The sequence below is a fragment of the Mya arenaria genome, chromosome 1 (assembly GCF_026914265.1).
Source record: "Mya arenaria isolate MELC-2E11 chromosome 1, ASM2691426v1".
NCBI classification, from domain to species: domain Eukaryota; kingdom Metazoa; phylum Mollusca; class Bivalvia; order Myida; family Myidae; genus Mya; species Mya arenaria.
The window spans coordinates 59,637,896-59,664,800 of record NC_069122.1 but is presented as its reverse complement, the minus strand read 5'-3'; the positions used below and the strand labels follow the sequence as shown (position 1 = coordinate 59,664,800).

The 26,905-nt window shown below is 35.1% G+C and overlaps 1 protein-coding gene across 3 annotated transcripts; it reads right to left on the bottom strand.

Moving 5' to 3' along the window:
• Positions 1–112: 112 nt before the first annotated feature.
• On the bottom strand, positions 113–26,738 carry LOC128240539 (uncharacterized). 3 transcript variants are annotated; one of them, XM_052957212.1, is made up of 10 exons: positions 26,718–26,738; positions 12,867–12,959; positions 11,940–12,119; positions 10,799–10,919; positions 10,073–10,280; positions 8,940–9,087; positions 7,385–7,448; positions 3,947–4,108; positions 3,099–3,262; positions 113–1,466 (listed from the first exon to the last, which is right to left on the bottom strand). In XM_052957212.1, exons 1-10 carry the CDS (start codon positions 26,721–26,723, stop codon positions 1,362–1,364), a joined length of 1,251 nt encoding a protein of 416 aa, XP_052813172.1. In that variant the 5' UTR covers positions 26,724–26,738; the 3' UTR covers positions 113–1,361. The 3 variants fall into 3 exon arrangements, with proteins under 3 accessions (XP_052813172.1, XP_052813165.1, XP_052813180.1); XM_052957205.1 differs by lacking the exon at positions 26,718–26,738 and adding an exon at positions 15,266–15,366; XM_052957220.1 differs by lacking the exon at positions 26,718–26,738 and adding an exon at positions 14,461–14,560.
• Positions 26,739–26,905: the final 167 nt, after the last annotated feature.

Genomic DNA, 26,905 nt, shown 5'->3' with positions numbered 1-26,905 from the left:
ATTTATTAAACGTTGCAAAGAGTGACCGCGTCCATACGTCGATACAGCAGTAGGCTCCAATACCTGATGTTACAAAAATTGCAGTTTCACACAAAATGTAATAGAGAGTGGATATGTATAAAGTTTATTTAACTTTTTTTATTAAATATTCCACATAACACAACAATTAATCACATACATACTTAATGTAAAACATATGATGTTTATCATGTAATGCTTATTTGAGAAGTGAGAGTGGTGCCCATACAGAAAAAATACATTTTTATATTGTTAAATAAACTGATCAAAAAAGAAGAAAAAAGCCAGAACAAAAAGAAGAGATAAATTGTTTTACTAAAAATAATTATAATAAGTATAAAATAAAGCACTTATAAACTGCGAAAAGGAAGAAAAAAAGACAGAACTAAAGGGACAATTTTGATTTTAATACATGCCATTTTTGCTCGTAGACTGTTAATTGTCATTCGTGAATTTAACTTCATGTTCGATTTTGTATCGCAACCGTATGTAGTCTTTTGCAAGTTGTAAAAGTTGGAGTAATATCTCTTAGCTTCATAAAATATAATATATAAATATATATATAATAAATATATTTCAACAACTCATTCAAGAAAGTAATGAGACGAGAACAAATCCAAAACTTATGGTTTTAATATTTAGACAAATTGGGATATTTATTGACAAGAAAAGGTTATTAAGATTGTTCCAAAAATGTGTACAAGTCTACATTCCCCAAAAAGGTGTGCCATTGTCTCTATATATTCTGAACAGAAATGGAATAAGCTGGAGTTTGTGTATTTTTTACTAATCCCATCACAATATTATACCGTGGATGTTCCTATACATATCTTACTTCAAATTAAATACTATCCATAAGGCTGTTCAAAAGTAATGTATTTCACAAATATACATGGACAAAATGCAAAAAAAAGATACGTATGGAACATAAACATCTTCAAAACACAATAAACATCTTCAGAAAATCTTCGAAACACAAGTAAGATCTTCAAAACACAAGTAAGATCTTCAAAACACAAGTAAGATCACACAAGTAAGATCTTCAAAACACAAACACAAGTAAGATCTTCAAAACACAAGTAAGATCTTCAAAACACAAGTAAGATCTTCAAAACACATCAAACATCTTCGGATTTTCTTCCAAACACAATACAAATCTACAGAACATTTTCAATACACGAGTAACATCTTCAAAACACAAAAAAACATCTTCAGAACATCTTTACAACGCAATGAACGTCTTTAAAACATCTTCAAAACACAATAAACATTTTCTAAACACAATATTCATCGACACCGATTCGCAAAAAAACAATAGTCGCTCCCCCAAGATCGTAATTGTTCTATTTGAAACAAATGTCTGCCATGACGCCGTAGTGGTCACTTAGAGGGCGGTTACCGTCGGCGTCAGACGTCCTCGTGCTGGCGTCAACAGGGGCGAACATTCTCTGCAACGGTAATATTAATTGTATGCAGCCCATATACACAAAATGAACTGTAAACGGTGTGGATCTGGATAAAATAAAACGGCTATTCCGTGAGGTGTTCGAATAATTCATCATTTTTGAAAACAAACTATCGCTGTTTTCACTAATATGCCAAGAAGGTAAGTGCAGTCTTGTGCTTAAAGTGAGATGTTCCTTTTGAATCGGTTAGTGCACGAGAGAAGCGCTGGTACTCTAGTTTCACTCTAAAGCTTTTTTACCAAACTCTGCAGGCGCTTGCGTCTTTAATATTCTTCAAATATGCTTGACTGGTAAATGATCTTGCAATCAAACTATGACTGGAATCTGACATCCATATTTTGTTTGTACCGTACACATTGTCAGTATATCTGTACCGTACATATTGTCAGTATATCTGTACCGTACATATTTCCATTATATCTGTACTATACATAATGCCAGTATATCTGTACCGTACACATTGCCACTATATCTGTACTGTACACATTGCCAGTATATCTGTACCGTACACATTGCCAGTATATCTGTACCGTACATATTGCCAGTATATATCTAAACCGTACATATTGCCAGTATATCTGTACCTTACATATTGCTAGTATATCTGTACCGTACATATTGCCAGTACATCTGTACCGTACATATTGCCAGTATATCTGTACCATACCTATTGCCAGTATATCTGTACCGTACGTATTGTCAGTATATCTGTCGTACGTATTGTCAGTATATCTGTACCGTACATATTGCCAGTATATCTGTACCGTACATATTGCCAGTATATCTGTACCGTACATATTGCCAGTTTATCTGTACCGTACATATTGCCAGTATATCTGTACCGTACATATTGCCAGTATATCTGTACCGTACATATTGCCAGTTTATCTGTACCGTACATATTTTCAGTATATCTGTACCGTACATATTGTCAGTATATCTGTACCGTACATATTGCCAGTATATCTGTACCGTACATATTGCCAGTATATCTGTACCGTACATATTGCCAGTATATCTGTACCGTACATATTGCCAGTATATCTGTACCGTACATATTGCCAGTATATCTGTACCGTACATATTGCCAGTATATCTGTACCGTACATATTGTCAGTATATCTGTACCGTACATATTGCCAGTATATCTGTACCGTACATATTGCCAGTATATCTGTACCGTACATATTGCCAGTATATCTGTACCGTACATATTGCCAGTATATCTATACCGTACATATTGCCAGTTTATCTGTACCGTACATATTGCCAGTATATCTGTACCGTACATATTGCCAGTATATCTGTACCGTACATATTGCCAGTATATCTGTACCGTACATATTGCCAATATATCTGTACCATACATATTGCCAGTATATCTGTACCATACATATTGCCAGTATATCTGTACCGTACATATTGCCAGTATATCTGTACCATACCTATTGCCAGTCTACCATACCTATTGCCAGTATATCTATACCGTACATATTGCCAGTATATCTGTACCATACCTATTGCCAGTATATCTGTACCGTACGTATTGTCAGTATATCTGTCGTACGTATTGTCAGTATATCTGTACCGTACATATTGCCAGTATATCTGTACCTGAGCATTAAGTACTTTCATTCCTTTGCTGGCAAAAACATGATCTATCATTAATGAGTCGGTCTCGAACATGGCCTGGTTATATATGTTGTCCGGGAAACCACAGAACGTGCACTGATACACGCGGTTGGTGGTAAATGCACCATTCAGAATGTTGTAGTTTCCTGAAAAAAAACCCAACTAATAATTAATTCCAATATATTTAGTAAATGACTTATTCATTTTATATTTATGCGGAACAATACCTGTGATAAAAGAAAGCTCAGTGGAAGAGAATCTAGTAAAATATCTTTAAAAAAGAAACTTGGAACTGTTAAACCAGCGGTTGTCTAGTGTTCGAAGTTTTAATGACTATCACATTATTTCGGATACTGAATGCGTTTTATGTGGAGATGCTTTGACCAAACTTTGTTCAAAACAGCGATGAGTGACCTTGACTTATGATTTGAGGTCAGCCAGATCACTCTGTAAGTATCATATCTTAAGCATTCTTCTCGTTTTCCTTAAACTATTATCTGTCTTATTTTTCGGGGATACATATCTTCAACTCAACAATCACAGCGCTAAACAGATAATATTTAATACGTATTCGGTACTCCTTCATTTTTTTTACCAATAAGATTTCTAGATTCACTTCACAATTTTTTATAATGGCCAATGGGATTTCTAGTTTCATTTTACAATTACCAATCAAAATTTTAAATGTATTCAGTTCATCTCTTTAAGTTTCACAGAAAGTCAGTGTGAATGCAGTTGGTCAACGGCTAAACTATACGCAAACATAAAACAAACTTCCAAGGAATTCAGATTATCTCTATGCCGATAGATGTTATGAACAAAGGAAATACCTTCACCATTCGCAGCTATTGAGTTAACCGGGTCGGCTGGGCCGATATTAAAGTCTCCCAAAATAATAGTTCTCTTGTCGCTCACATATCTCGATACAAGGTTGTTCACTTCAAACGTGTTCATGGCTGCATAATCTCCAAGTCCAAGCTGAGCAACGTCAACTGTGACAATAAGAAATATAATTATTAGTATCCAGTGCCAGTAACTAACGAAATTTATACTAGCCGAAGACTATTGTCTGGAACAACAACATGACCAAACCAACTGAACACACTTGCCGAAGGCAATTGTCTGAATGAACAATACGACGCAATCAGCATACATATACTACTAGCAGCAGGAATTTGTCTGATCCAACAATACTACACACATAACCCTTCATACATGTACCAGCGTAAGATTTCAACAATTCGACCCCAAACAACGCTACATTCTAGCTTAAGACAATTGTCTGAATCAACAATTCGACCCAAACAACACTACATACTAGCAGAAGACAATTGTCCGAATCAACAATTCGATCAAAACAACGCTACATACTAGCTGAAGGCAAATGTCTGAATCAACAATTCGACCCCCAAAAACGCTACATACTAGATGAAGACAATTGTCTGAATCAACAATTCGACCCAAACAACGCTACATACTAGCAGAAGACAATTGTCCGAATCAACAATTCGACCCAAACAACGCTACATACTAGATGAAGACAATTTTCTGAATAAACAATTCGACCCAGACAACGCTACGTACTAGCAGAAGAAAATTGCCTGAATCAACAATTCAACAAAACAACGCTACATACTAGCAAACAGCGCTTCATACATGTACTAGCAGATGATAACTGTCTAAAATAACAAAACGACCCAAACAACGCAACATACTAGCAGAAGGCAGTTGTCTGAATCAACACTACAATCCATCCTTACCTACATACAAGAAGAAGGGAAATGTCTAAATAAACAATACAACTCAGCCTCCCCTGCATACCAGAAGATGGCAGTTGTCTAAATGAACAATACGACACAACAAACGTAATATACAAACAGAAGGCAATTGTCTGAATTAACACTACAACCCAGCTCACCCTACATACCAGAAGAAGGCAGTTGTCTAAATAAACAATACGACCCAAAAAACGCAATATACCAACAGAAGGCAGTTGTCTGAATCAACACTACAACCCAGCCTATCCTACATACAAGAAGAAGGCAGTTGTCTGAACCAACACTACAAACCAGCCTGCCCTACATACTAGAAGAAGGCAGTTGTCTAAATAAACACTACGACTCAACAGACGCAAATATACCAACAGAAGGCAGTTTTATGAATAAACACTACAACCCAGCCTATTCTACATACAAGAAGAAGGCAGTTGTCTGAATAAAAACTACAACACAGACTATTCTACATACAAGAAGAAGGCAGTGTCTGAATAAACACTTCAACCCAGCCTACCCTACATACAAGAAGAAGGCAGTTGTCTGAATCAACACTACAACCCAGCCTACCCTACATACTAGCAGAAGGCAGTTGTCTGAATCAACACTACAAACCAGCCTCCCCTACATACAATAAGAAGGCAGTTGTCTAAATTAACACTACAACCCAGCTTACCCTACATACAAGAAGAAGGCAGTTGTCTGAATCAACACTAAAACTCAGCCTACCCTAAATACAAGAAAAAGGCAGTTGTCTGAATCAACACTACAACCCAGCCTACCCTACACACAAGAAGAAGGCAGTTGTCTGAATCAACACTAAAACCCAGCCTCCCCTACATACAAGAAGAAGGCAGTTGTCTGAATCAACACTACAACCCAGCCTACCCTACATACTAGAAGAAGGCAGTTGTCTGTATCAACAATACAACCCAGCCTACCCTACATACTAGAAGAAGGCAGTTGTCTGTATCAACACTACAGCCCAGCCTACCCTACATACTAGAAGAAGGACCAGAAGATGGCAGTTGGCTGAATCAACACTACAACCCAGCCTCCCCTACATACTAGAAGAAGGACCAGAAGAAGGCAGTTGGCTGAATCAACACTACAGCCCAGCCTACCCTACATACTAGAAGAAGGACCAGAAGATGGCAGTTGGCTGAATCAACACTACAACCCAGCCTCCCCTACATACTAGAAGAAGGCAGTTGTCTGTATCAACACTAAAACTCAGCTTACCCTAGATACTAGAGGAAGGCCGTTGTCTGTATCAACACTACAACCCTGCCTCCCCTACATACCAGAAGAAGGCAGTTGTCTGAATCAAGACTACAACCCAGCCTACCCTACATACAAGAAGAAGGCAGTTGTCTGAATCAACACTACAACTCAGCCTACCCTACATACAAGAAGAAGGCAGTTGTCTGAATCAACACTACAACCCAGCCTCCCCTACATACAAGAAGAAGGCAGTTGTCTAAATAAACACTACAACCCAGCCTACCATACACACAAGAAGAATGCAGTTGTCTGAATCAACACTACAACCTAGCCCACCCTACATACAAGAAGAAGGTAGTTGTCTGAATCAACACTAAAACTCAGCCTACCCTACACACAAGAAGAAGGCAGTTGTCTGTATCAACACTACAACCCAGCCTACCCTTCACACAAGAAGAAGGCAGTTGTCTGAATCAACACTACAATCCAGCCTACCCTTCACACAAGAAGAAGGCAGTTGTCTGAATCAACACTACAACCCAGCCTACCATACACACAAGAAGAATGCAGTTGTCTGAATCAACACTACAACCTAGCCCACCCTACATACAAGAAGAAGGTAGTTGTCTGAATCAAGACTACAACCCAGCCTACCCTACATACAAGAAGAAGGCAGTTGTCTGAATCAACACTACAACCCAGCCTACCCGACATACAAGAAGAAGGCAGTTGTCTGAATCAACACTACAACCCAGCCTCCCCTACATACAAGAAGAAGGCAGTTGTCTAAATAAACACTTCAACCCAGCCTACCATACACACAAGAAGAATGCAGTTGTCTGAATCAACACTACAACCTAGCCCACCCTACATACAAGAAGAAGGTAGTTGTCTGAATCAACACTAAAACTCAGCCTACCCTACACACAAGAAGAAGGCAGTTGTCTGTATCAACACTACAACCCAGCCTACCCTTCACACAAGAAGAAGGCAGTTGTCTGAATCAACACTACAATCCAGCCTACCCTTCACACAAGAAGAAGGCAGTTGTCTGAATCAACACTACAATCCAGCCTACCCTTCACACAAGAAGAATGCAGTTGTCTGAATCAACACTACAATCCAGCCTACCCTACATACAAGAAGAAGGCAGTTGTCTGTATCAACCATACCCCAATAAAACTATACTTTGAAGTATCAGTTATTAGCGCTGCCAAAGCTGTACTCAACATTCATTGTTTATTTGCATTAAAAAAGAAATAAAAGACTCACTTTCTGCGGACAAATTTGTATGCACAGTGAGATGAGAGCAGACGACCTTGGTTCTGCCGTCGTACTGAAACCGAAATGGAACATTAAATGCAATAATGATAGGTGGATACATTTTGTTTTTAATTTTAAAGCATTATCATCTTTAACTCATTTTACTTTTATAAACAAAAAAGCATAAGATTTGTGTACAGATAAAAAAGAAACCTTTATATTATAAAGTGCTTAGATTAATAGCTACTTGCCAATGCTCAGTAAAAAAAAACTAAAAAATATGTTTTTACCTGTACACAACTGATATGCTTTTTCGACCTCGATAGACCGTCTGAACTTACCCTGTCTTCCTGTGAAATTCACAGCAATGAACTGAATAAAATTAAGATTTTCACTGGGCCTTTTAAACTTAAACTAGAAATCCCAATTGGTTATTGAAAAATAATACAAAAAAATAGTATCAGAAAAGAGCTCTTTAGATATCGTAAACGATTTTTCTAAAAAATTAAGACAGGTAAACTGAACGAGTAAACCGCTTAAAATAGCATACATACTGTTTTCGGACTAGATTGTTTATGGTGTAATATGGCCCTGCCTTGTTTTCCTTCTTTGCACTGAGACCTACTTAAAAACGCATTTCGAATCGTGCTATAGTGTGGATCAATACAGTGACGATAAAGAAAAAGAGGAATACTGCTGACCAATTGCTGACTATATAGAAAACGAAGGAACTAGTGAAATGAAAGAAGTATGAAGAATGATAACATATTTCGTTATGCACTATTAGTTTCTTAAATATGCATTTTATAATGATATTTTATTCAAGTTTATATTTTCATATTTTATAAGCCACAAGCAAACTGACCGATCATTTTAGTCTACACGAATGTTCTCAAGAACTCAGTTCCTGTCGGACATATATATTGACGTCCTAAAATAAATCTTATAATACAGCACATTACCTCAGATCGTTACCTTTTAGGGGGTGAAAACATTTCTGTATTGAAAAGAAAATCACGTGTTTTGTCAAATATTGCAATAGTTTGCAATACTGTGCATGGTTTTGATATTGCTTTTAAAAGCTTCATTGACTCGGGAATTACTCATCAAAATTAAACCCAAACAATCTCTATTACATTCAAACATTCATACCAATCGGACACTAGTCATCCCCTTGGTCAACCACGGCCAATCATCTTTTTAGAAGATACTTTTTGTCCTTGTTTTGAGCATGAAAGTCAAGTGAGTTAAACATGGTAATACATTAAGATTAACATTTGTTTGCATCAACCTATATTTTGCGTCTTTATATGGAATGGATGATTAAGTTACTCAGCATATTTTGGCCAAATACCGGCAAACACTATTTTAACCATTATGCCTGTCAGATGTTGAACAAATGTAAGTATTGTTGCCAGTTTAAAGCCAATACTAGCGCAATAACAGAAATGCTTAAAGCTATAGTGCTTCCGTGAGCGTATATTACATCGGTATTTATACCTTTTCGTAATTTCTACAATGAAATTAAACACAAAAACAAAGAGTCATGTAATCAGGTACTAACGAGTGTTTCAAGGACCGCAGAGTCGATGTTGTTTGTCGTCCCTGGGTAAAAAGGTATTGTGGCCCTGTTTGTCAACGGCTTCTTTGATAGGAGCAGCAGACCGTGCGTATTAATACGTTTAAGACCACCTGAAGCAGGGTCTGAACACCTGGAAATAATTTATAAGCTTTGACATGGTTTAAATATTAGAATATGGTTGTGAAAACACTTACCGTTCAAATGCTGTAATTCCAATATTTATAAATGTTAGAATTTGATCAATTGAATATCATTTGTTGCAACATATATTAGTAAATGTATATGAAAAGCAAATAATTGGTTATTTCATTATATACAATGTTTTATAGCCATGTAAATTACTATTCCAGTTCATCCTTAAACATAAATTGATTATACTATTGATTTAATATTTCACACTACGTTGTATAATTGTAATTGTATATTTAATATATATATGAAGCACAAACAACTATATAGTTTACATGTAATACATTATGTTCTGTTCATAACGATACTTTTATGCAGATGTGATTAATTGTAATGGTAAACATTCAATCAATTCTATTTCATTTTCTCTGTGTTTGGTTGTTCTCATAATTGCGAAGTAATATTATGTCTAAGCTAACGTTGTTACATGCACTTCTTCAACCTTTGTCTTTTCTTTAATTTGTATAGTATAACTAAATATGTCCATCTATAGAAGATAACTGTTTGTCCCTGTGAGATATAGATTTTATTTCTTCAGTTGAATCAGACTATAACCCTTGACTGTGCCTGTTATATATGACTCTCTGTGTACATAAGAGGAGTTTTTGATTTTTTCTTCTTTCTATTTTATGCTTACGATTCATTCAAAGTGTTGTTAAATAGTTGTGAATGCAAGAGCACGTGAAATTCTGGATGATATCAGCCAATTAAATAACATACTGAAGTAATTGTTAGCAAGCTTTGTTTGCGATGACGTCGGATTTAAACAGCAGAACGGGCCACAGTTTTAAAGCTGTGAGTGGTATCAACATGATCATTTTATTGTTTCAAAACAGTGAAATATCAATTCTATTTCACGGATAAGATGTAAAACCCAAACAAAAGCATAACAAAAAAAAATCACATTTAACCAAACAAATGCGTACGTATTTCTCAAACCGATTGCCGTATCTCTCAAACAAATGAGACAGTCTTGTCCACTGGTGGCCACTAGGGAAAGGAAATGTGGTGCGCAAAATTCTAAACCGCATTTGAACAGACCCGCGTCGACTTCACCCGACTCTAACGCCGAAGGACAATTTTGGTTGAAGCAGTCAAACAGGGTGTTCAACACGGTGGGATCGCATATTGGACCTATAGATGCAAAACAAACTTTTAGATTTCACAAAGCGCGAAATAAATGTTTAAAGATGCTATCTTACTCCCAAAAAAGATTTACCACAATTAATACACTTGTCTGAAGATACCAAGAAGGATGAATAAATGTCGAAACCAATGGTTTTTATGAAGGAAACCGAGTTTAATTTGAATGAAAGGTGCAGAAAACACGGTAATTCTACCTGATGAGACGAGAGATAAGTTGAGTTAAGTTGAGATCGTAGTAAATTTTTAGCACTCACCAATATTTTTGCGTAATAAGCTATTAAATACACGTTTACAATCTTGTTATCATTAATAATATTTTCCAAAAATGCATTATTTAGGAAGAAGTTAAAGGTTTATCACTCAGAATTTATGTTTGTTTACACGTGTATGTATTGTTTTGAATAAGAGTGTCACTTCAAGACATGAGATATATGAAAACATTGCAAATGAAATTGTTAGCCCGTAATTTTACAAAACAATGTTTCCAATGTTGGTAACGTGATTACCCCTAAAAATGTCGTTGATGAAAATGGTATCATCTTTGAAGCTGTGTATGGAGCTAAAGGAATGAGGATAAACAACCCGAAGAGTATCCACCAGAGCCTGTACATCTTCTTCGTAAATAACCTGAAAATCGAATACACATATGTATGAAGTAATGTGCGAAATCAAGGCCCCGGGGGAAAATGGCGTGACGCGAGAAATAATGTGATTTTCTTATCGCGGATTTTTAAAGAATAACAGTGTTTTCTTTTACTTTCAATGAACATAGATACTGTTACACGAAAACCAAAGTCACGCTTAAAAATGGTGAACAAAACGTGATTTGTCGCGAAACGTAATTTTTGTCAGTGGTCTGGTTTTCGCACATTGTAACACATATATGACATTGAAGGCAAGCATTTTACATATTTCACATTTTACACTGCCCAGTGTGTCAAGCCATTACGCCCATTGACGTATTTTTCAACATGACGTTTAAAAAGTATTTTACTATTCGGCTTGAGAAAGTAACGAATCAGTAGAGAAATTATTTTTATATGAAAGCTTTAATGTACCTAAAAATGTTTCTGATATCACAACTGAAAAAAAAACATGAATGGCAGCAGTTATCCTACCGAAAAGTTTGGGAGGGATATGTAGATAGTGATTGTCTCTGGTAGTATGCATCTTTTGACTAGTAAGGCACTAAATGGTAAAAACTTTTGACAGCGGAAAACCCCCATTTTCTTTTAATCGGCCAGATTTGACTGGGTCCATGGCAAACACGCATTTTTAAAGGATGGTCTGACCAACACCTCTATTCACATCAAGAACGTCAAACTGCTTTTAAGAATAAACATTAAATCATACCGCTAACCAGAAAATATAAAAACAATTATGTTTATCATTACGAAACGTTTGATCTAACGAGTTCAGTTGAGTGACAAACAGTTTTGAATAATGAATTAGAAATAGTTTATTTATTCAGTTTGCCTTTTGCAAATCCACTTGTACCGAAAACACTGCAATTAACGTGAACCATATAAGGCAACACTAATTCTGTAGCGAAGAAAGTTTTCATTTTCTACATTATTTGTATTTTAAGGTACCCGGCTTATCGAGAAAACATTGTAAAATATTATCATCATGACAAACATCACATACCTCTTGCAAACAAATAAGGTCTGCCCCCGACTGCAGTAACTGTTGAACAATCTTGCCCCTCCTCTCAACTTTGTTAACATTTTCAGCTTTGTTCCTTGGGACGATATTTGGTGGGTCACCGGAACTGACGTCGTTTTCCTGGATGTCTTTGTTCAGTAACACGGTGTTGAATGTCAGAGCCTGAAAACATGTCTGTCTGAGATTAATCAACTCTAGCATTGTTGGATGTCTCAAACTATTCATTTCCCGCTTCTCACGTTTTTCAGACAGTACCGCAATAAGACGTTTTCTAATTTGGTTTTGCTCGATTTTGCAAACAACTCAAAGCTGATATTATTCACGCTTGATTCCGTTTCCTGGGCTGAAACCAGTACTATGTCTCTCTTAAGACGTCATGAGGGAATACTCCTGGTGGCGATCAGTCCCATAACTTCTTGGGCGAGAAGCGGAAGCCTATACCACAAGACCCCTCACAACCTCTGTATCAGCATTACTAGTATATTATATAAAAGCACATAATAGTTTATGTAGGAAAAGTGTTTCATTGCTGTTTATAGAGTTTATATCGCCAAATAAGTGAATTACTGAATACATGCTTTCGAGGAATTTTGAAATGATTCTAAACCTTTGACGCAATGATCAGAACTATCAAAGCCTTTAAACACACCGAACCAAAGAAATAACACTCTCGAACCCAAGAAAGAACAACCTGGAGCTCACGAAAGAACAACCTGGAGCTCAAGAAAGAACACCGTGAAAACCAAGAAAGAACACTTTGGAACCCCAGATAAAATACCTTATCAGCTGGATTGGAGCACACCAATATATACAAAGAAAAACAGCACAAAGTATATAGACATATGTAATATTTTTATAAGAAGTAGCGAAACGTTATTTAATCATATGATTCATACAGAGTTGTCTTACCTTAAATCGTTTTTTTCCTTTCTCTTTATGGTTTCCTTCTGGCAGAACACTAGCGAGTGTCAGCGGCAACAGGAGCAACAGAGCGATCTTCATCTTAAATGACATAACAAACATGGGTTAATTTCTATTATCTGTCTTTGATACAATATACAATCCGTTGATTTTCTTTCAAACATCAAATAGACAGGTTTTTCTGGACATTTACAAATGAACGTACAGCTATTACTTTTATGTTTCAATGCAAAAAAATAAAATCGGATCAATCTCCTTGTTACGGTGCCATATGCTAAATCTGCATCGCTTCATAATCATAAAAATGCACCATAAGTGAGATATTTCAATTTCAGCCCTACATCGTACGAAGAAAATCTGCACCATGTCAAACGATGCTGCATCATATGTAAAATAAAGAAACATTATATTTCGAAATGCTTTAAAATCTTACAAGGTGCTCAAATTCACATCTATAACTGTTCAAAGTTTCATTCAACTTCTTTTAAAAGTTTTCAAATTTGTTCAATAAGTTCCCGAATTCTGTTCCGAACAAACAATTTCAACGATTTAAAAGAAAAAGATAACTAATGGACTATAAAAGCATATTTAAAGCAATATGTCTTACTTTGAATAATTGCAACCATTCAGATAAATATAAATATCTGCACATTTAAAAAGCTTTACTTAAAGCAAAAGCAGACGCCAAATGAACATATCTACGGTACGGTGTTAGGTGATGAAAATGAATTAGTAATTAAAACACATTTCGCATCGAAACAGGTACAAAAAATTCACAAGTGCTTTAGTTTGTGTATAAAAATATTGAACACAATCAAATCATACTAGCTTTCAATTGTATAAGAATGAGTGTTTTGAAGGGGTCAATTCAGTATAACTATAAATAGTAATATTTATGCAAAAAGGTACAGAAACAAGCTCAGTAGCAAAAAGTTTAAACATAAACCTGGTTTAATGACACTGGGTGAACGCCAAAAACATATAACATAAAATCAAAAACAAGAAACATAGAAGAACAGCACAAAACTACGCAAGCAGCACAGTGCATACATACTATATATAAAACACTAGGTAGGTTTACCAAGAATGTTACCGTAAGGTACCGCCTTGGAACGGTCAGTAAAATGTAAATTTACTGGGGGTTTAAACCAGTTTAAGTGCACAAACCTCGCTCTTATCCCAACAATCCTAAATATAGATATAACGCAAAAGGTAAATCTTATCGAAGTAAGGAAAATTCCCTTTCCCGTAGTCCTTTTTGTAGAGCTAAATTTACAGTCCTCAGTCAAATATAAGCAAGTATGTATAATAGACACAAATAGTTTAAACATGTCATCTTTATAATTATGACACTATTTAATAAAAATATACAACTTTATAACATTGTAATTTTTTCAAGTAGGCATTCACCACTCTTTCCTATATCTATATCTTGTCATACTGTGAAATTACTGTACAGATGGTTAATTTGTTCAAATGTTTTCCGAAGATTCATACTCCTACAATAAAACATCTTATTCGTTAAAATTAATGAGTAATGTTAAGTCGATATAACATATATTTAACAGACTATTCTCCTTACCTTTAGTTAACACAGTGGCAAAACAAGTGCTGTTTAAAAGAAAAGGCACAGTATTTATAATGCCGTTTTAATTGCATGCACTACTAGTGATGGCAAACAGCAACCTTTCTAAATACATTATTCTTTAAAGACCTAGATAACGTACACAAAATACGTAAAGACTAAAGTAACGGCTTCTGGTGCATGAAATAAACATTACGATTCAGCGTAATTAATTCAATGGTGGTTTAACATACTGCTTGAAGATTGGGATATCTTAATGTATTCAAACGTAATGCAGTGTTATTGTTGTGTTTTTAAAAGTATAGATAACAAAATAACCAGAGGCTGCAATAGGTTTTTTTCTGAAGCATTCCTTGTTAAATGTTGGTTATAACTGGGACCAATAACAATCGAACTCAATAGTAACTGTATTGAATCACAAGAAAGTCAAGTTGAATCACAAGAAAGTCAAGTTAAGTAAAGTTATTTTTATTTATAGGTCGGTACATTGTGAGCCTTGTAAAAGCATTGATATATGTAACACATCGACATTGAGCTAACAATTAGAACGAAGGAACTCTTGCACCAACCTGTTTTGGTGAGAGTGTTCCATTAAATTGCATTTGGAGATATTTTACTAGCTCATGTCTATCGTTGCTTGAAAGGTAATGATATTGTTTCCTTTCTGGTAATAAAAAAACCCCCTAAAACAAATGATTTATTTATAATAACTGCATGTACATTTGGAAAAATGCCTTTGTTGTATAATACCCATGATAATCGTATACTATACCACTCACGTAAGGAAAGCAAACTCACACACATTTATGCAACGGTTCTCACAGTTCTTCTCGGCCATTCCCTTGAAGCGCTTCCAGAATGTCATGCATGATCGTGATGTGTCTGGTGTTACCTTTTAGCGTGACGACACTTCAGTTACTCCCCTTTTTGAAAATTTGTTTAAAGGCTTTCATGTTTGCTTTGTAGTTATACCAACAACAACCAATTTTAGACATAATGCAAATTCAATTTATAAATAGTCAAAGGCAGGAGTTGATTCGATCATAAACATATTAATGTATTCTAATAGTGCACCATTCCTTCAGGGTACGTTTCGTGTAAATAATAGTTGCATTTAACCGTGGGTAGGTGACTTTATGTTACTCTGTATGCAAAAATAAACGCGCAACTGTTTTAAACTCATTTTTGATTTAATAAAAATAACAAACGACTATAAATTATTGTTATATTTACATATATATCACATCCTTCTATTATTCATTGAAACATTACTATAAATTCTTGCCGTATTTCTTGCTATGTATATGAAATAAGAAGTAAGCCCGCCAGCACGTGGGGCCATGCGTACCAATCCAATCGAATAGGAAAATCGTTGTAAGATTGATTGCAATTTTATCGAAACAGGCAAAGGAAAAGAGTGTAGACTTCACTCGGCTAAAAAGATATATTTTGTAAATCGCATAGTGTTTTGGAAAATGTGTGGGAAAATATGACCAGATTGCATCAAAGGTGGTTTGTCATTACCGACAAGTCGCATATCAATCACATTAAACAGTGTTTGCATTTCCATTGCAGGCTCGGGAGATCATTTTATGTCCACAGGGTAGAAACTAGTAAGATACGAGGCTCCGTTAATATCGAAACATGTTATCGTTGTATTTTGCTTTCGCTAAAAGACAAATGGATTTGAATATCGCCTTAAGTAATTATTGGAGGAAAAACTTACAAAAGCTTCGCAAGTGTTACTTAATGCAATTTAAATATACACTCTTACTCAAAAATAAGATGTTCCACTATTACTATAATTCTTTTAATTTACCGTAAAAGATGAATATGTATCGAAAACAAGATTCCTATGAAGGATACCGTGTTTAATTTGAAAACAAAGTTGCATAAAACACGGTATTTCTACCTTATGAGACAAGAGTTGATCGGTTGTCCGGTTAGCGCAGTGGTTAGCGCACTCGCTTCTCACCTCGGCGACCCGGGTTCGATTCCCGGCCTGGGCGCTTGTGAGTTTGGTTTGTGGTCACCAAGCCGGACAAGTGGGTTTCGTCCGGGTTCTCCGGTTTCCGCCACAACACAAGACCACACTCTCGCGTAAAATCGTGCCAACGAGAGTGATTAATATAATGTTGTAATAACTTGTTTCACAATCGTTGTGAAATAAATATGTTTAAACTAATAGTTGATCACTGTAAATGTTTTAGCACTTACCAGTCTTTTACTGTTTGTGCGTTTTCAGCTATTTGATATACAGTGTCAATCTTGTTATCAGTTGTTAATGTTTTCCATCAATTCATAATCTTGTACGTAGTTAAAGGTGTATCACTTAAAATTTACATTTGTTAAACATGTGTACGTATTGATTTTAAAAACGAGTGTAACTTTAAGGCAAATACAGACATGAACAGTAATACCCGACCGTAATACAAATTTGCAGAATGTCTAGTAAAGATATTTCTTAGAAAATTTACTAGCAAAATAGTAATAACACAACATTTACGTTAATACGAATGAGAGACTGGTGATCTGTGTATTATCAAATCGAACAATTTATATGAGCAACAAACATAGGAAGAAAATAACACTAGCGTTTTATTCTTGTGTTTCAAAATATAGAGTCTTTATTTCAGATGTTATGTTAATGGCGAAGAAAAGACGTTGTTTTTTTAAATGAATGTGGAAGTGAATTTTCAACAGAAAATGAAATGCCGAAAATGAATTATTGATAGCCACATTGCAAATAAAGAAATATTGATACTGACTTATTATCTGCACATGTCTTCAAAGATTACATTATTGTGAATACATTTAAAGAAACAGTTTTTATATACGATACTGAAGTCTATGTTTGCAAATAATATTTATATGTTACCTAAAAAATTGTCCAATCAGGCGAATATATTTCCAATAAAATTATGTACGATCAAATAAACTAGTGTCAAATCAATAATCTTAGTCAACATCTAAACAAGTAAGAATTCACACAGAAATGTTCTATTATTTTAGTATTTTTCTTATACGTCCCATGAATACGGTGGCAAAGAGGTGGCCACAACTTTTCAACTTGAAACCACAACTTAGTAACTTGATGCCACACCATAGTAACTTGAGTCAACAACTTAGTAACTTGAGGTCACACCATAGTAACTTGAGTCAACAACTTAGTAACTTGAGGCCACAACTTAGCTTAGCCAATCAAAACAGCTGTCTTTGACTCTTTATTACGATGGCACAGAGGTGAGGTTATTTATATTGAGGCCACAACATAGTAAGTTGTGGCCACGACTTAGTAACTTGTGGCCACAACGTGTCCACAACTTAATAACTTGAGGCCACAACTTAGTAAATCGTGGCCACAACTTAGTATATTGTGGCCACAAGCTACAAAGTTGTGGTCACAACTAAGTAACTTCAGGCCAAAACTTAGTAACTTGTAGCCACACTTAGTAACTTGAGGCCATGACTTAGTTTATTTAAACTAAACAGTCGTTTTATCTCCCCCCCCCCCTTCATTGTAAGCCGATATGTACAGGCGAAATATCTGGGGTATCCATAGTACCGTACTATCACCGGTAAAAGCCATAATGAATAAAAATATCTGTTTATTTCATATCCCATAACCATGCATAAGGAAAAACATTTATTTCAACAGGTTTGGAAAATCTTTGTCATTGGTACATTTTCTTAGTACTTATATAATAAATTTTATCTTGAAGTCGTCGTTTTGCCAAAACACACAAAACAAAACAACAAAACAAATATTTCAACCTAGGTCATCCCATATGCATCGTATCTTTGATTCTTTTACATTAGGTTCTCTGAATTGTTTTCCTCCGTCTGCAGATAGAGTTGGGACCTTTTATCATTGAAGTACTCGGGGGTTTACCTATTAGTTAATTATTATTTGTTTTATTATAAGTTTCCTTAAGTTAATGCGTACTTTGATAAGATTTATCTTTTACAATTTTTCTTTATTAAGGATTTTTGGGATGAGATTGAGGTTTGTGCACGTAAACTGGTTTAATCCCCTAGTAATTTTACATTTTACTGACCGTTCCAAGGCGGTATCTAACAATCCTTGATGAACATACCTATTTTTTTAAAGTATATATGCACTTTGCTGCTTGTAGAGTTTTGTGTTGTTGTTCCATGTTTCTTGTTTCGGATTATTTTGTCTTTGTGCTCTATGGCTTGGCGTTTAGTCTGTGCCATCAAACGGGTTTATGTTTTAACTTTTGGCTACTGAGCTTGTTTCTGTAGTTCTTCACATAAGTATTCAATTTACAGCTGACCATTCACAAAGCGGTTCTCAATTAACAGGTTTATGTCAGTATGTGATACTGTCAAACACCCGCGACAATAATGTAAATATAATACTGGCTATCGCCACATAAAGCGGTTCTCAATTAACAGGTTTATGTCAGTATGTGATACTGTCAAACCCCCCCGACAATAATGTAAGTATAATACTGGCTATCGCCACATAAAGCGGTTCTCAATTAACAGGTTTATGTCAGTATGTGATACTGTCAACCACACGCGACAATAATGTAAGTATGATACTGGCTATCGCCACATAAAGCGGTTCTCAATTAACAGGTTTATGTCAGTATGTGATACTGTCAACCACACGCGACAATAATGTAAGTATGATACTGGCTATCGCCACATAAAGGGGCTTGTCAATCAATAGTTTCAGTCACGTAAAAAACTGCAAGGCCAAGCCCTGGCAGAACTTAAGTAAACAAGGTAATTAAACGTTTCTGGACAGTACTTAATTTAGCCATTAGCGGTTGATATGCACTTTGTATAACGATGCTGCATTTGCAGCTCTATTTTATACTGCTTCAAACAATTCAGACATTATTTTGTCCCACGATTGAAATCATAGCTTCACGATTTGAGAAAGCACATGGACCTTGTGTTAGCTGTAGCTCCGATTTTGAAATAGTTTTTTTTCTGCAAAGTGTCGACACTACCTACCACTGTTTGTTTCTATTGTGAAAACCCCGATGATCTAGTAGACGACAATGATCCAAACATTAAAGATCTGTAGGAGAAATATTCAATTTTGCGGCCTTTGTGTTTAACGTGTCGTGGTTTGGGGAAAGATGTGCAGACATGGCGCACATTTGTTTAAAAACAACAACAAAAAACAACAAGTAAAAACGAACTTTTTATTTCTGTTAAGGGTGGTACTTCAGTTCAGTTAGTATTGTGTAAACATAGTTGTGAAAAGGGTAATTTTATCCAGCTGCTGCCTTAATGTTGTAATGCAATTCTAAAAATACTCAATAAGAATAAGGAAGTGCTTTTAGCTCACCTGAGCTTTTCCCAACGTCCGCCACTAATTGCTTCAAACGACATTTCCTTCTAAACCGCCTGGCCAATTTAAATGCATTTTCACTGGGATGATTCTTGGATGATGTCCTCTCAAAATTGATGTCCGGAGGTTGTTCAAATCATGTGTCGTAACTGGCCCCGCCCCAGGGGCCACAAGTTTCTTACATACTTATACAGTGAACTCTTTGAAAATCTTCTTGGCTGAAACCGCTAGGCTCAGATCCTTGATATCGTGGATGTAGCATCATAATTATATCATGAACTTGTCTATCAGGTTTGTTCAAATTTTGGATCAATACTGTCCTCGCCCCGGGGATTACCAGTTACCTATACTTATATGAGATAAAACTTTGAACATCTTCTTGTCCTAAACCGCTAGACAAAGACCCTTGATAGTTTGAATGCATCATCATTTAGTGGGTCTCTATCAAGTTTGTTCAAACCGTGGGATTAAGGCTAGCCCCTCGCCAGTGGTCACAAGTTTCCTATAAACTTATTTCAGAAAATTTTGTCTGATTCGATAAAGCATAGACCCTTGATATTTTGTTTATAGCATCATACAGTTGTACTCGACAAAGTGTGTTCAAAGTATGCCCCCTTGGGGCGAAACTGGCCACGCTCTGTAGTTCATAACTTTCTTATAGGCTTATATTGGGAAATCTTTAAAAAAATCTTTTCTCAAACCACATGGCCCAAACCTCTGATACCAGTTATGTAGCATCACAGGATGGCCGTCTACAAAGTTTATTTAAGTTATGCCTTTTAGATCAAAGGTGACCCCACCCCTGTTGACCTTATCTGAAGCCTCAAAAAAGACATTTGGACCATGGGTACAGGTTAAAGACTATTTTTTCTCAGCATTGTCGTATTGTCATGGTTAATCTTCAACACTGGCGGTGTGCAATTCACTTTCGCAGCATTTGTGATTTACTATCTCTGCAACTGTCTTATTATCTTGACCACTGTTCACTTACGGTTTCTCAGCAACTGTGTTATTGTCTTGGTCAGGGTTCAACACTGGCCGCTTGCGACTCAAATGATCGGCAACTGTCCTAGTGTCATGGTCAGTGGTTAACACTGGCGGTTAACGAATCACTTTCTCGGCAGTTTTCCTATTGTTTTGGTCAATTTCCAACACTAGCTGTTTGCAATTTACTTTCGCAGCTGCCATATTATATTCAATGTTCAACACTGGCCGTTTGCTACTCACTTTCTCAGCAACTGTTCTTTTGTCTTGGCTAATGTTCATCTATCAAAATACTGTTCAAGTAATAATAAACCTTTATTAAATTCATACTCAGATTCAGCCATAATTATAATTATAATATCATCAGCATAAGGCAATAAGAACAATTTTAAGATACATGAAAAAATAAAAATGGAGATAAATTTTTTTTTCATTGTCGTACACCTAAGTATTACTAAGCTTAATTTTGGACCTAATATTGGATTACGTAAATTTTATAACAAACATAGTTCCTCTAGCTTCTAATTTCAATAATGTATATCAGATTATTTCTCTCATCAAAAAGTCAAATGCCTTAGGAATAACGGTCAGTAATTGGGATACAGAGAGAAGAACGCACTTGCCCATACTACGAATGATATATTGAAGATGAATTCCATTTTTGTTGATATGTCCTTTATATAATGTTTTAAGGAATGTGAATATTGCAAAATACTATCGAGAAAACCCTACTATTGATAAATTTTATGATTTAATGTCTAGTACAAATGCTTTGAATATACGTAATTTAGCAATGTTTATTTATTATGCATTTGAAGAAAGAAAATATTTTATGGACATTTGAGTTTGATATCATAACATGTCACTATCACTATCTATCATGATTGTTTGATATATGTATGCTATTGTGTTTGTGTATGGGCCGGAGGCCTTTTGTACAATAAACTTTGAACTTTGAACTTTAGTAAAATTATTGTCAATAGTGCCAATATTCTGCCTTAAGCCTGCCTGAGCCTCAATATACACATGGTGTTTTTTGCCCAACAATTTAAGCTAATATCAATTACTTTCGTGAACATTTACCAATATAAATAAGCAATGTAACACCTCTGTAATTTTAGTATTATCTCGTTTCCTTTTTAATGTAAAGGAACAATATAGCCTTCAGAGTATATCTCTGGAAAATATCCAATGCAAATAAAAAACATATTAAACAGAGTACATACATCATTTAAAAAGCTATAACTATTTAAACCATACTTGAAAAACTCATTTAACAAATAATCAGGTCCAGCTGTTTTGCCAATATTTAATTGCTTACAAGCTTTACTAATAGCATTAATATGTGTAAATGAGACATTCAGTTCCACAAACATTATATTCAAATCTCCAAGTATATATCTATCATGAAAATACAAATCATCATCATCAGGTTTGAGTCTGGATCATTAATGGTTTTGAAATACCTAAGAAAATCTTTATTAGATAAAGTTAATTTGTCATTTTTCTAACAAAACCTTTCAACATTTTCCAATAAAGCTAAGCTAATTGCTAAAAGAACTTAATACTATAGATGGAAATGTTTCTTGTGTCAAAATATTTATTGATATGCTCTTCTCTTCAAATATAAAATAAAAGTCGATATAAATTTCAGAGTAGTCAACCGACCGTGCGGTGTACTTTGAAACTAATGGACACTCAGGGCGTTTTTGTTGATACCAAACCAGTTTCAGTTTTGGTTTCAATGGTTTCAGCAGTTTCGAAACCGGTTTTGATAGTTTTGCTTGAAGTAACAAATGCATGGTTTTGTAAACAGTTAAAACACAATGGCGGAGCAACTGCATGTATCCATTATTTCTAATTATTATTACCTTTTTAATTTAGCTCATGCTCACTATAAAGCATTGTTATCAAAAATATTGAGTTTCAACAAACGTGGTTGATCACTTTCCGCCATGTTGTTTTCAAAGTAAACTATTTTTCGGATGAAACGAACCGATAAAACCACCTCCGGTAGGGGTTTCGAAAGTTTCAAAAACCGGTTTCGGTTTTCGATAAACAAACGATAAAACTGGCTTTGGTTTAATTTGAAACTGTAACAACAAATACACACTTCTTTAAACCGATATAAAACAGAAACCAGTTCAGTACCAACAAAAACGCCCTTATTGTTCATAAAATGACCAACAAATGTTACATAAATGTAAGATGGACGAACATAAATGCCATACATTGAATACGTTAAGTACCTAGGTAACAGTTATAATTTATTAGAAATTAAACAAGGCATATTCCAAGGGAGCAATAGCGACTCTTTCAATTTTTAATACCTGAACTAAAATAAGCTTATTTTGATCTTTAAGCGGTTAATTAGTTTAAGCAATGAAACTAATTGGCCAAGTAATAGAAATTGAGATTTGAAACGCTTTAGCGCGAGTATATAATTTCTATCACGGATGTGCGGGTGACGAAAAAATATTGTTGTGTGTTATAAATGGACACCATACAATAAAAAGCGTCTCGAATAAGTGCACATGTTATTATGTATTCGTACCTTAGTTAAACAAAATCAACTTGTTTCCGTTCCGCTATGGAGGTGATGTGTAATCGTAGAGAAAATAAAATATATAACATTATACAAATTGCCAAAGACAATTAAACATATGTGAAACATTATTTCTGTAGATTTTGATTCTTTAATTGTTGAGTCACAATCTTTTTCAACTTTTAATTAAAGATGAGATGTGACGTTCACTACTTAGCTTGATTCATAAAATATAGGATTTGTTATAAAGGTTTTTAAATTTGTCTTTCAAAAAGGATTCAAATTATTTGTAGAAGCTTAACTGATTACTGAGGGATCTTAAATATTAATCGATGAAAATGTTTCTATGTCTATATATTTATCAATATACATTCTGCGCAAGTGTTTAATTAATGTCAAAACGAATTTCAGAAAAGTAAACTGATCTTGATGCTGTCCTTCCGATCTGAAGGTAATTGCTTGATTGGACACTTGAGTTTTTTTAAGGCAATTTCGAAAGAACATTAACAGAATGGTTTTTACTTTGTTATTTGAACTGTTTATCTAAGACTATATTTGACAATAAAATCTCTTCAATTGGATCCCATTTATAACTCGATTAAGAAAACAGCATCCGACCTACATTTTCTCGAAGACTACGGCAGTGAGAGGGCCTGGAAATATGCGACTAAGAAGAGGCAGTACATGTTTGGCAAGGTTCTGAAGAGGTACAAACCTCTTGAGATTACCGGTCCGCGGGCACAGCGAGGAGGAGGAGGGGGAAGTGACGCAGAACATCCCAGACGGCCCGTTGCAAAGGGCCGAACGTTGGACAGAAAACCAACTTGAGAGGATTAAAATGCGCTCAAAATACGTCGTCATTGAAACAGTGTTTATAAGCTAGTGCTTTCTCTCTCACGCGACTGTATAGGTATAATAGTATTTTTGTATATATTTTGCAAACAATAGATATAAAATTAAACACTCAGAGTTTATCATCTTTTTTTGTGTGCTATCATATCTATCATATATTTTAAATACGAAAATATCGTTAACGGTTATATTTTACTTTTTTATGCTGTGTGTTTGTAATTTATATAATAAAGATATACAACTCTTACTAGCTTTGAATACAATTATATTATGATTTGTTCTCCCTTACGTCGTCAAATTCAGATAAACACTAAAATACGATGATGACAAGAGTAAAAACAATGTGTTGAAAACAATCTAGGTATCATATAGGCTGAAATGGATACTGTGAAATCAGGCAACGTTGGAAATCGATTCGCAACAATATAATGTTAATTACGGTACTGGGTCCGTGTTACAGAAGCATCTTATCTTTAACTTTATCCTTAATTCATACAAAAAGTCCTTAAATGTACTAAAAAAATCTTATTTTTTAAGAAATATTTTAAATGCGTTTACTGGTTGGACGAGTTTGTTTAACCTACATTAATTTGACATCATCATAATAAATGAGTTTGCTTGTCACACTCACGATAACACTTTGTAATACATACTAAATGAGTTTGTTCAACTACGTTCGATTGGCGCCCTTGTTTGGCGGACTGTTTTGGCCGAAAACCTCAGAATCAAGAGAAAAGTCTAAAAAAGAAGTCTGTGGGTACGCATGTAACTAAATCTGTCACTTGTATCTGATTAAAGATGATTAATGGAACTGTAATGGTGATACGCTTTTTAGAAAATTGTCGGGTTTTTGGCCTGCCTTTTTAAGGGGGGGGGGACCTTCACATCCACAAAAATACGTATACAGTTTACACCACCACCACCACCACCACCACCACCACTACTACTACTATTACTACTACTACTACTACTATTTCTACTATTGGTAGTAGGTACTACAACTAATACTACTACTACTACTAATTCGATATAGTACGACTAGATCTTGTACAAGGTATTGGCTCACGTGTTAATGAATAGTCCTTACAAACCTTTCGACTTACCGTTAAACATTTAAATACATGTACGCGTTCTGAAAAACGTATTTTCCCATCTGAACAAATACTATATGAATCTGTGATCATGATCGACTTCATTTAAATGGTCAACATGTGCGATTGCTGATTTGTTCCACCATTGAAGCCAGCGCTCTGCAGCGACTTTTGTTCTGCCCGCAAAAAATAAGCTTCGGTGAAATATTTTAACCCCTTTTCAAGAACAGTTTATTTTATAAACGGTCGCCGTTTGAAAAAAGTACCGATGAAATTTTCGGAGTATGTTAGTGCTTGGCATGTTCAGATATGATGATATCCGCAATCTTGAAAGAAAGCTTTGGATGATTAGCAACAACTCCAAGGTGTACGTAACTTAAAGACAGGGAATTGTTTCAGTGGAATAACGGTCGGCAAGCAATTAAACGAATTTAAAGGGAGATGGGGTTTACGTGTGTACGAAAACATTCTCTTTTGAAAGACACATTTATAGACTTTGACGAATATTCAATAAATCAGTTTAGTGATTGTATTGTAAATTGTGTCAAACCTCTAATGCTGCAACTTAAAAGTTCACAAAACAGAGTACTAGTCAAACAAGAGAACTACCTATGACAATATAAACTCAAAACGTCTTAACAAAGTCATCAGATTGGATGTTATCGTATAAAAGTCGGTGCTGGTCATACATTTTCCTGAGCAATCGCATGAGCAGTGTCTTATAATATTCTGCTGAAATTAAAAGACTAACTATTCTATATAAGAAATTGTGTGATAGGACTAGAACTCTATATGCGTTTGCACTATACTATCAATAAAGGTTATGACTAGATCTAACAATAAGGTCTTTTGATTAATAAAAGAATAAATACCATGCAATTTAGAAAGTCCGACGAGAATGCCACAAAACATGAGTTTAAAATAAGTAAAAAACCCAATGAAAAACCAAGAATAAAAATAAACGTGTACTTCTTGGAATACCAAACTAGTGAAATATGTCTATCGACGCAGGTTAATATATTTCTCTTTGCATATTAAGCGAAAAACTTTAAAACCACAAACTCTACAATAAGGATTAAACATGCAGTTACGAAACATAATTCAATCTCAATTATTATGGATTGAAATATCGTCAGTTTTTTTTCGAGCATGCCCTGGTTCGAATTGTTTTAATGCATGATGTGCTTAGGTGGGTTTCCTACTATACATTTCAATAAAAAAATAAATAAAAAAAAACAACCTTCAGCATATACAACATATCCTTTCAAATTTTATGCATGTCTGGACTTTAAAAAGTGTTTAAAAATCATGTGCATGTCCCGGCCTATTAAACCTACATGGAGCTACGCCAGTTTAATCTACCTCTGATTACTCCTTAATCTATATGCGCTAACCTTAGGATCAAATGCATTCGACAAAAGTGAATTAGCAAAAATAAATATTTACCCACCAACATCAGTCCAATAAACAGGAAACGAAATATGAAGATTACCGCCTTTACTCCTTAAATCGCTTCATAATAAAGGTTTTAAATAAAATATGAAACTTAACACATCAAAAGGCAAATAATACCGATAGGGTTTTGTTTCTACAATATTAGGAATGCGTTGCTCACTGCTGCTTTATACTTCATTTACT

Excerpts from the sequence above, each read along its gene's own strand:
- LOC128240539 (XM_052957205.1), bottom strand. The coding sequence starts at position 15,328 with ATGACATTCTGGAAGCGCTTCAAGGGAATGGCCGAGAAGAACTGTGAG. Across the intron at positions 12,960-15,265 it reads GTGAGAACCGTTGCATAAAT|ATGAAGATCGCTCTGTTGCT; the intron begins GTGTGTGAGTTT and ends ATGTCATTTAAG. Across the intron at positions 7,449-8,939 it reads CTGCGGTCCTTGAAACACTC|TACGACGGCAGAACCAAGGT; the intron begins GTTAGTACCTGA and ends TTTCGGTTTCAG.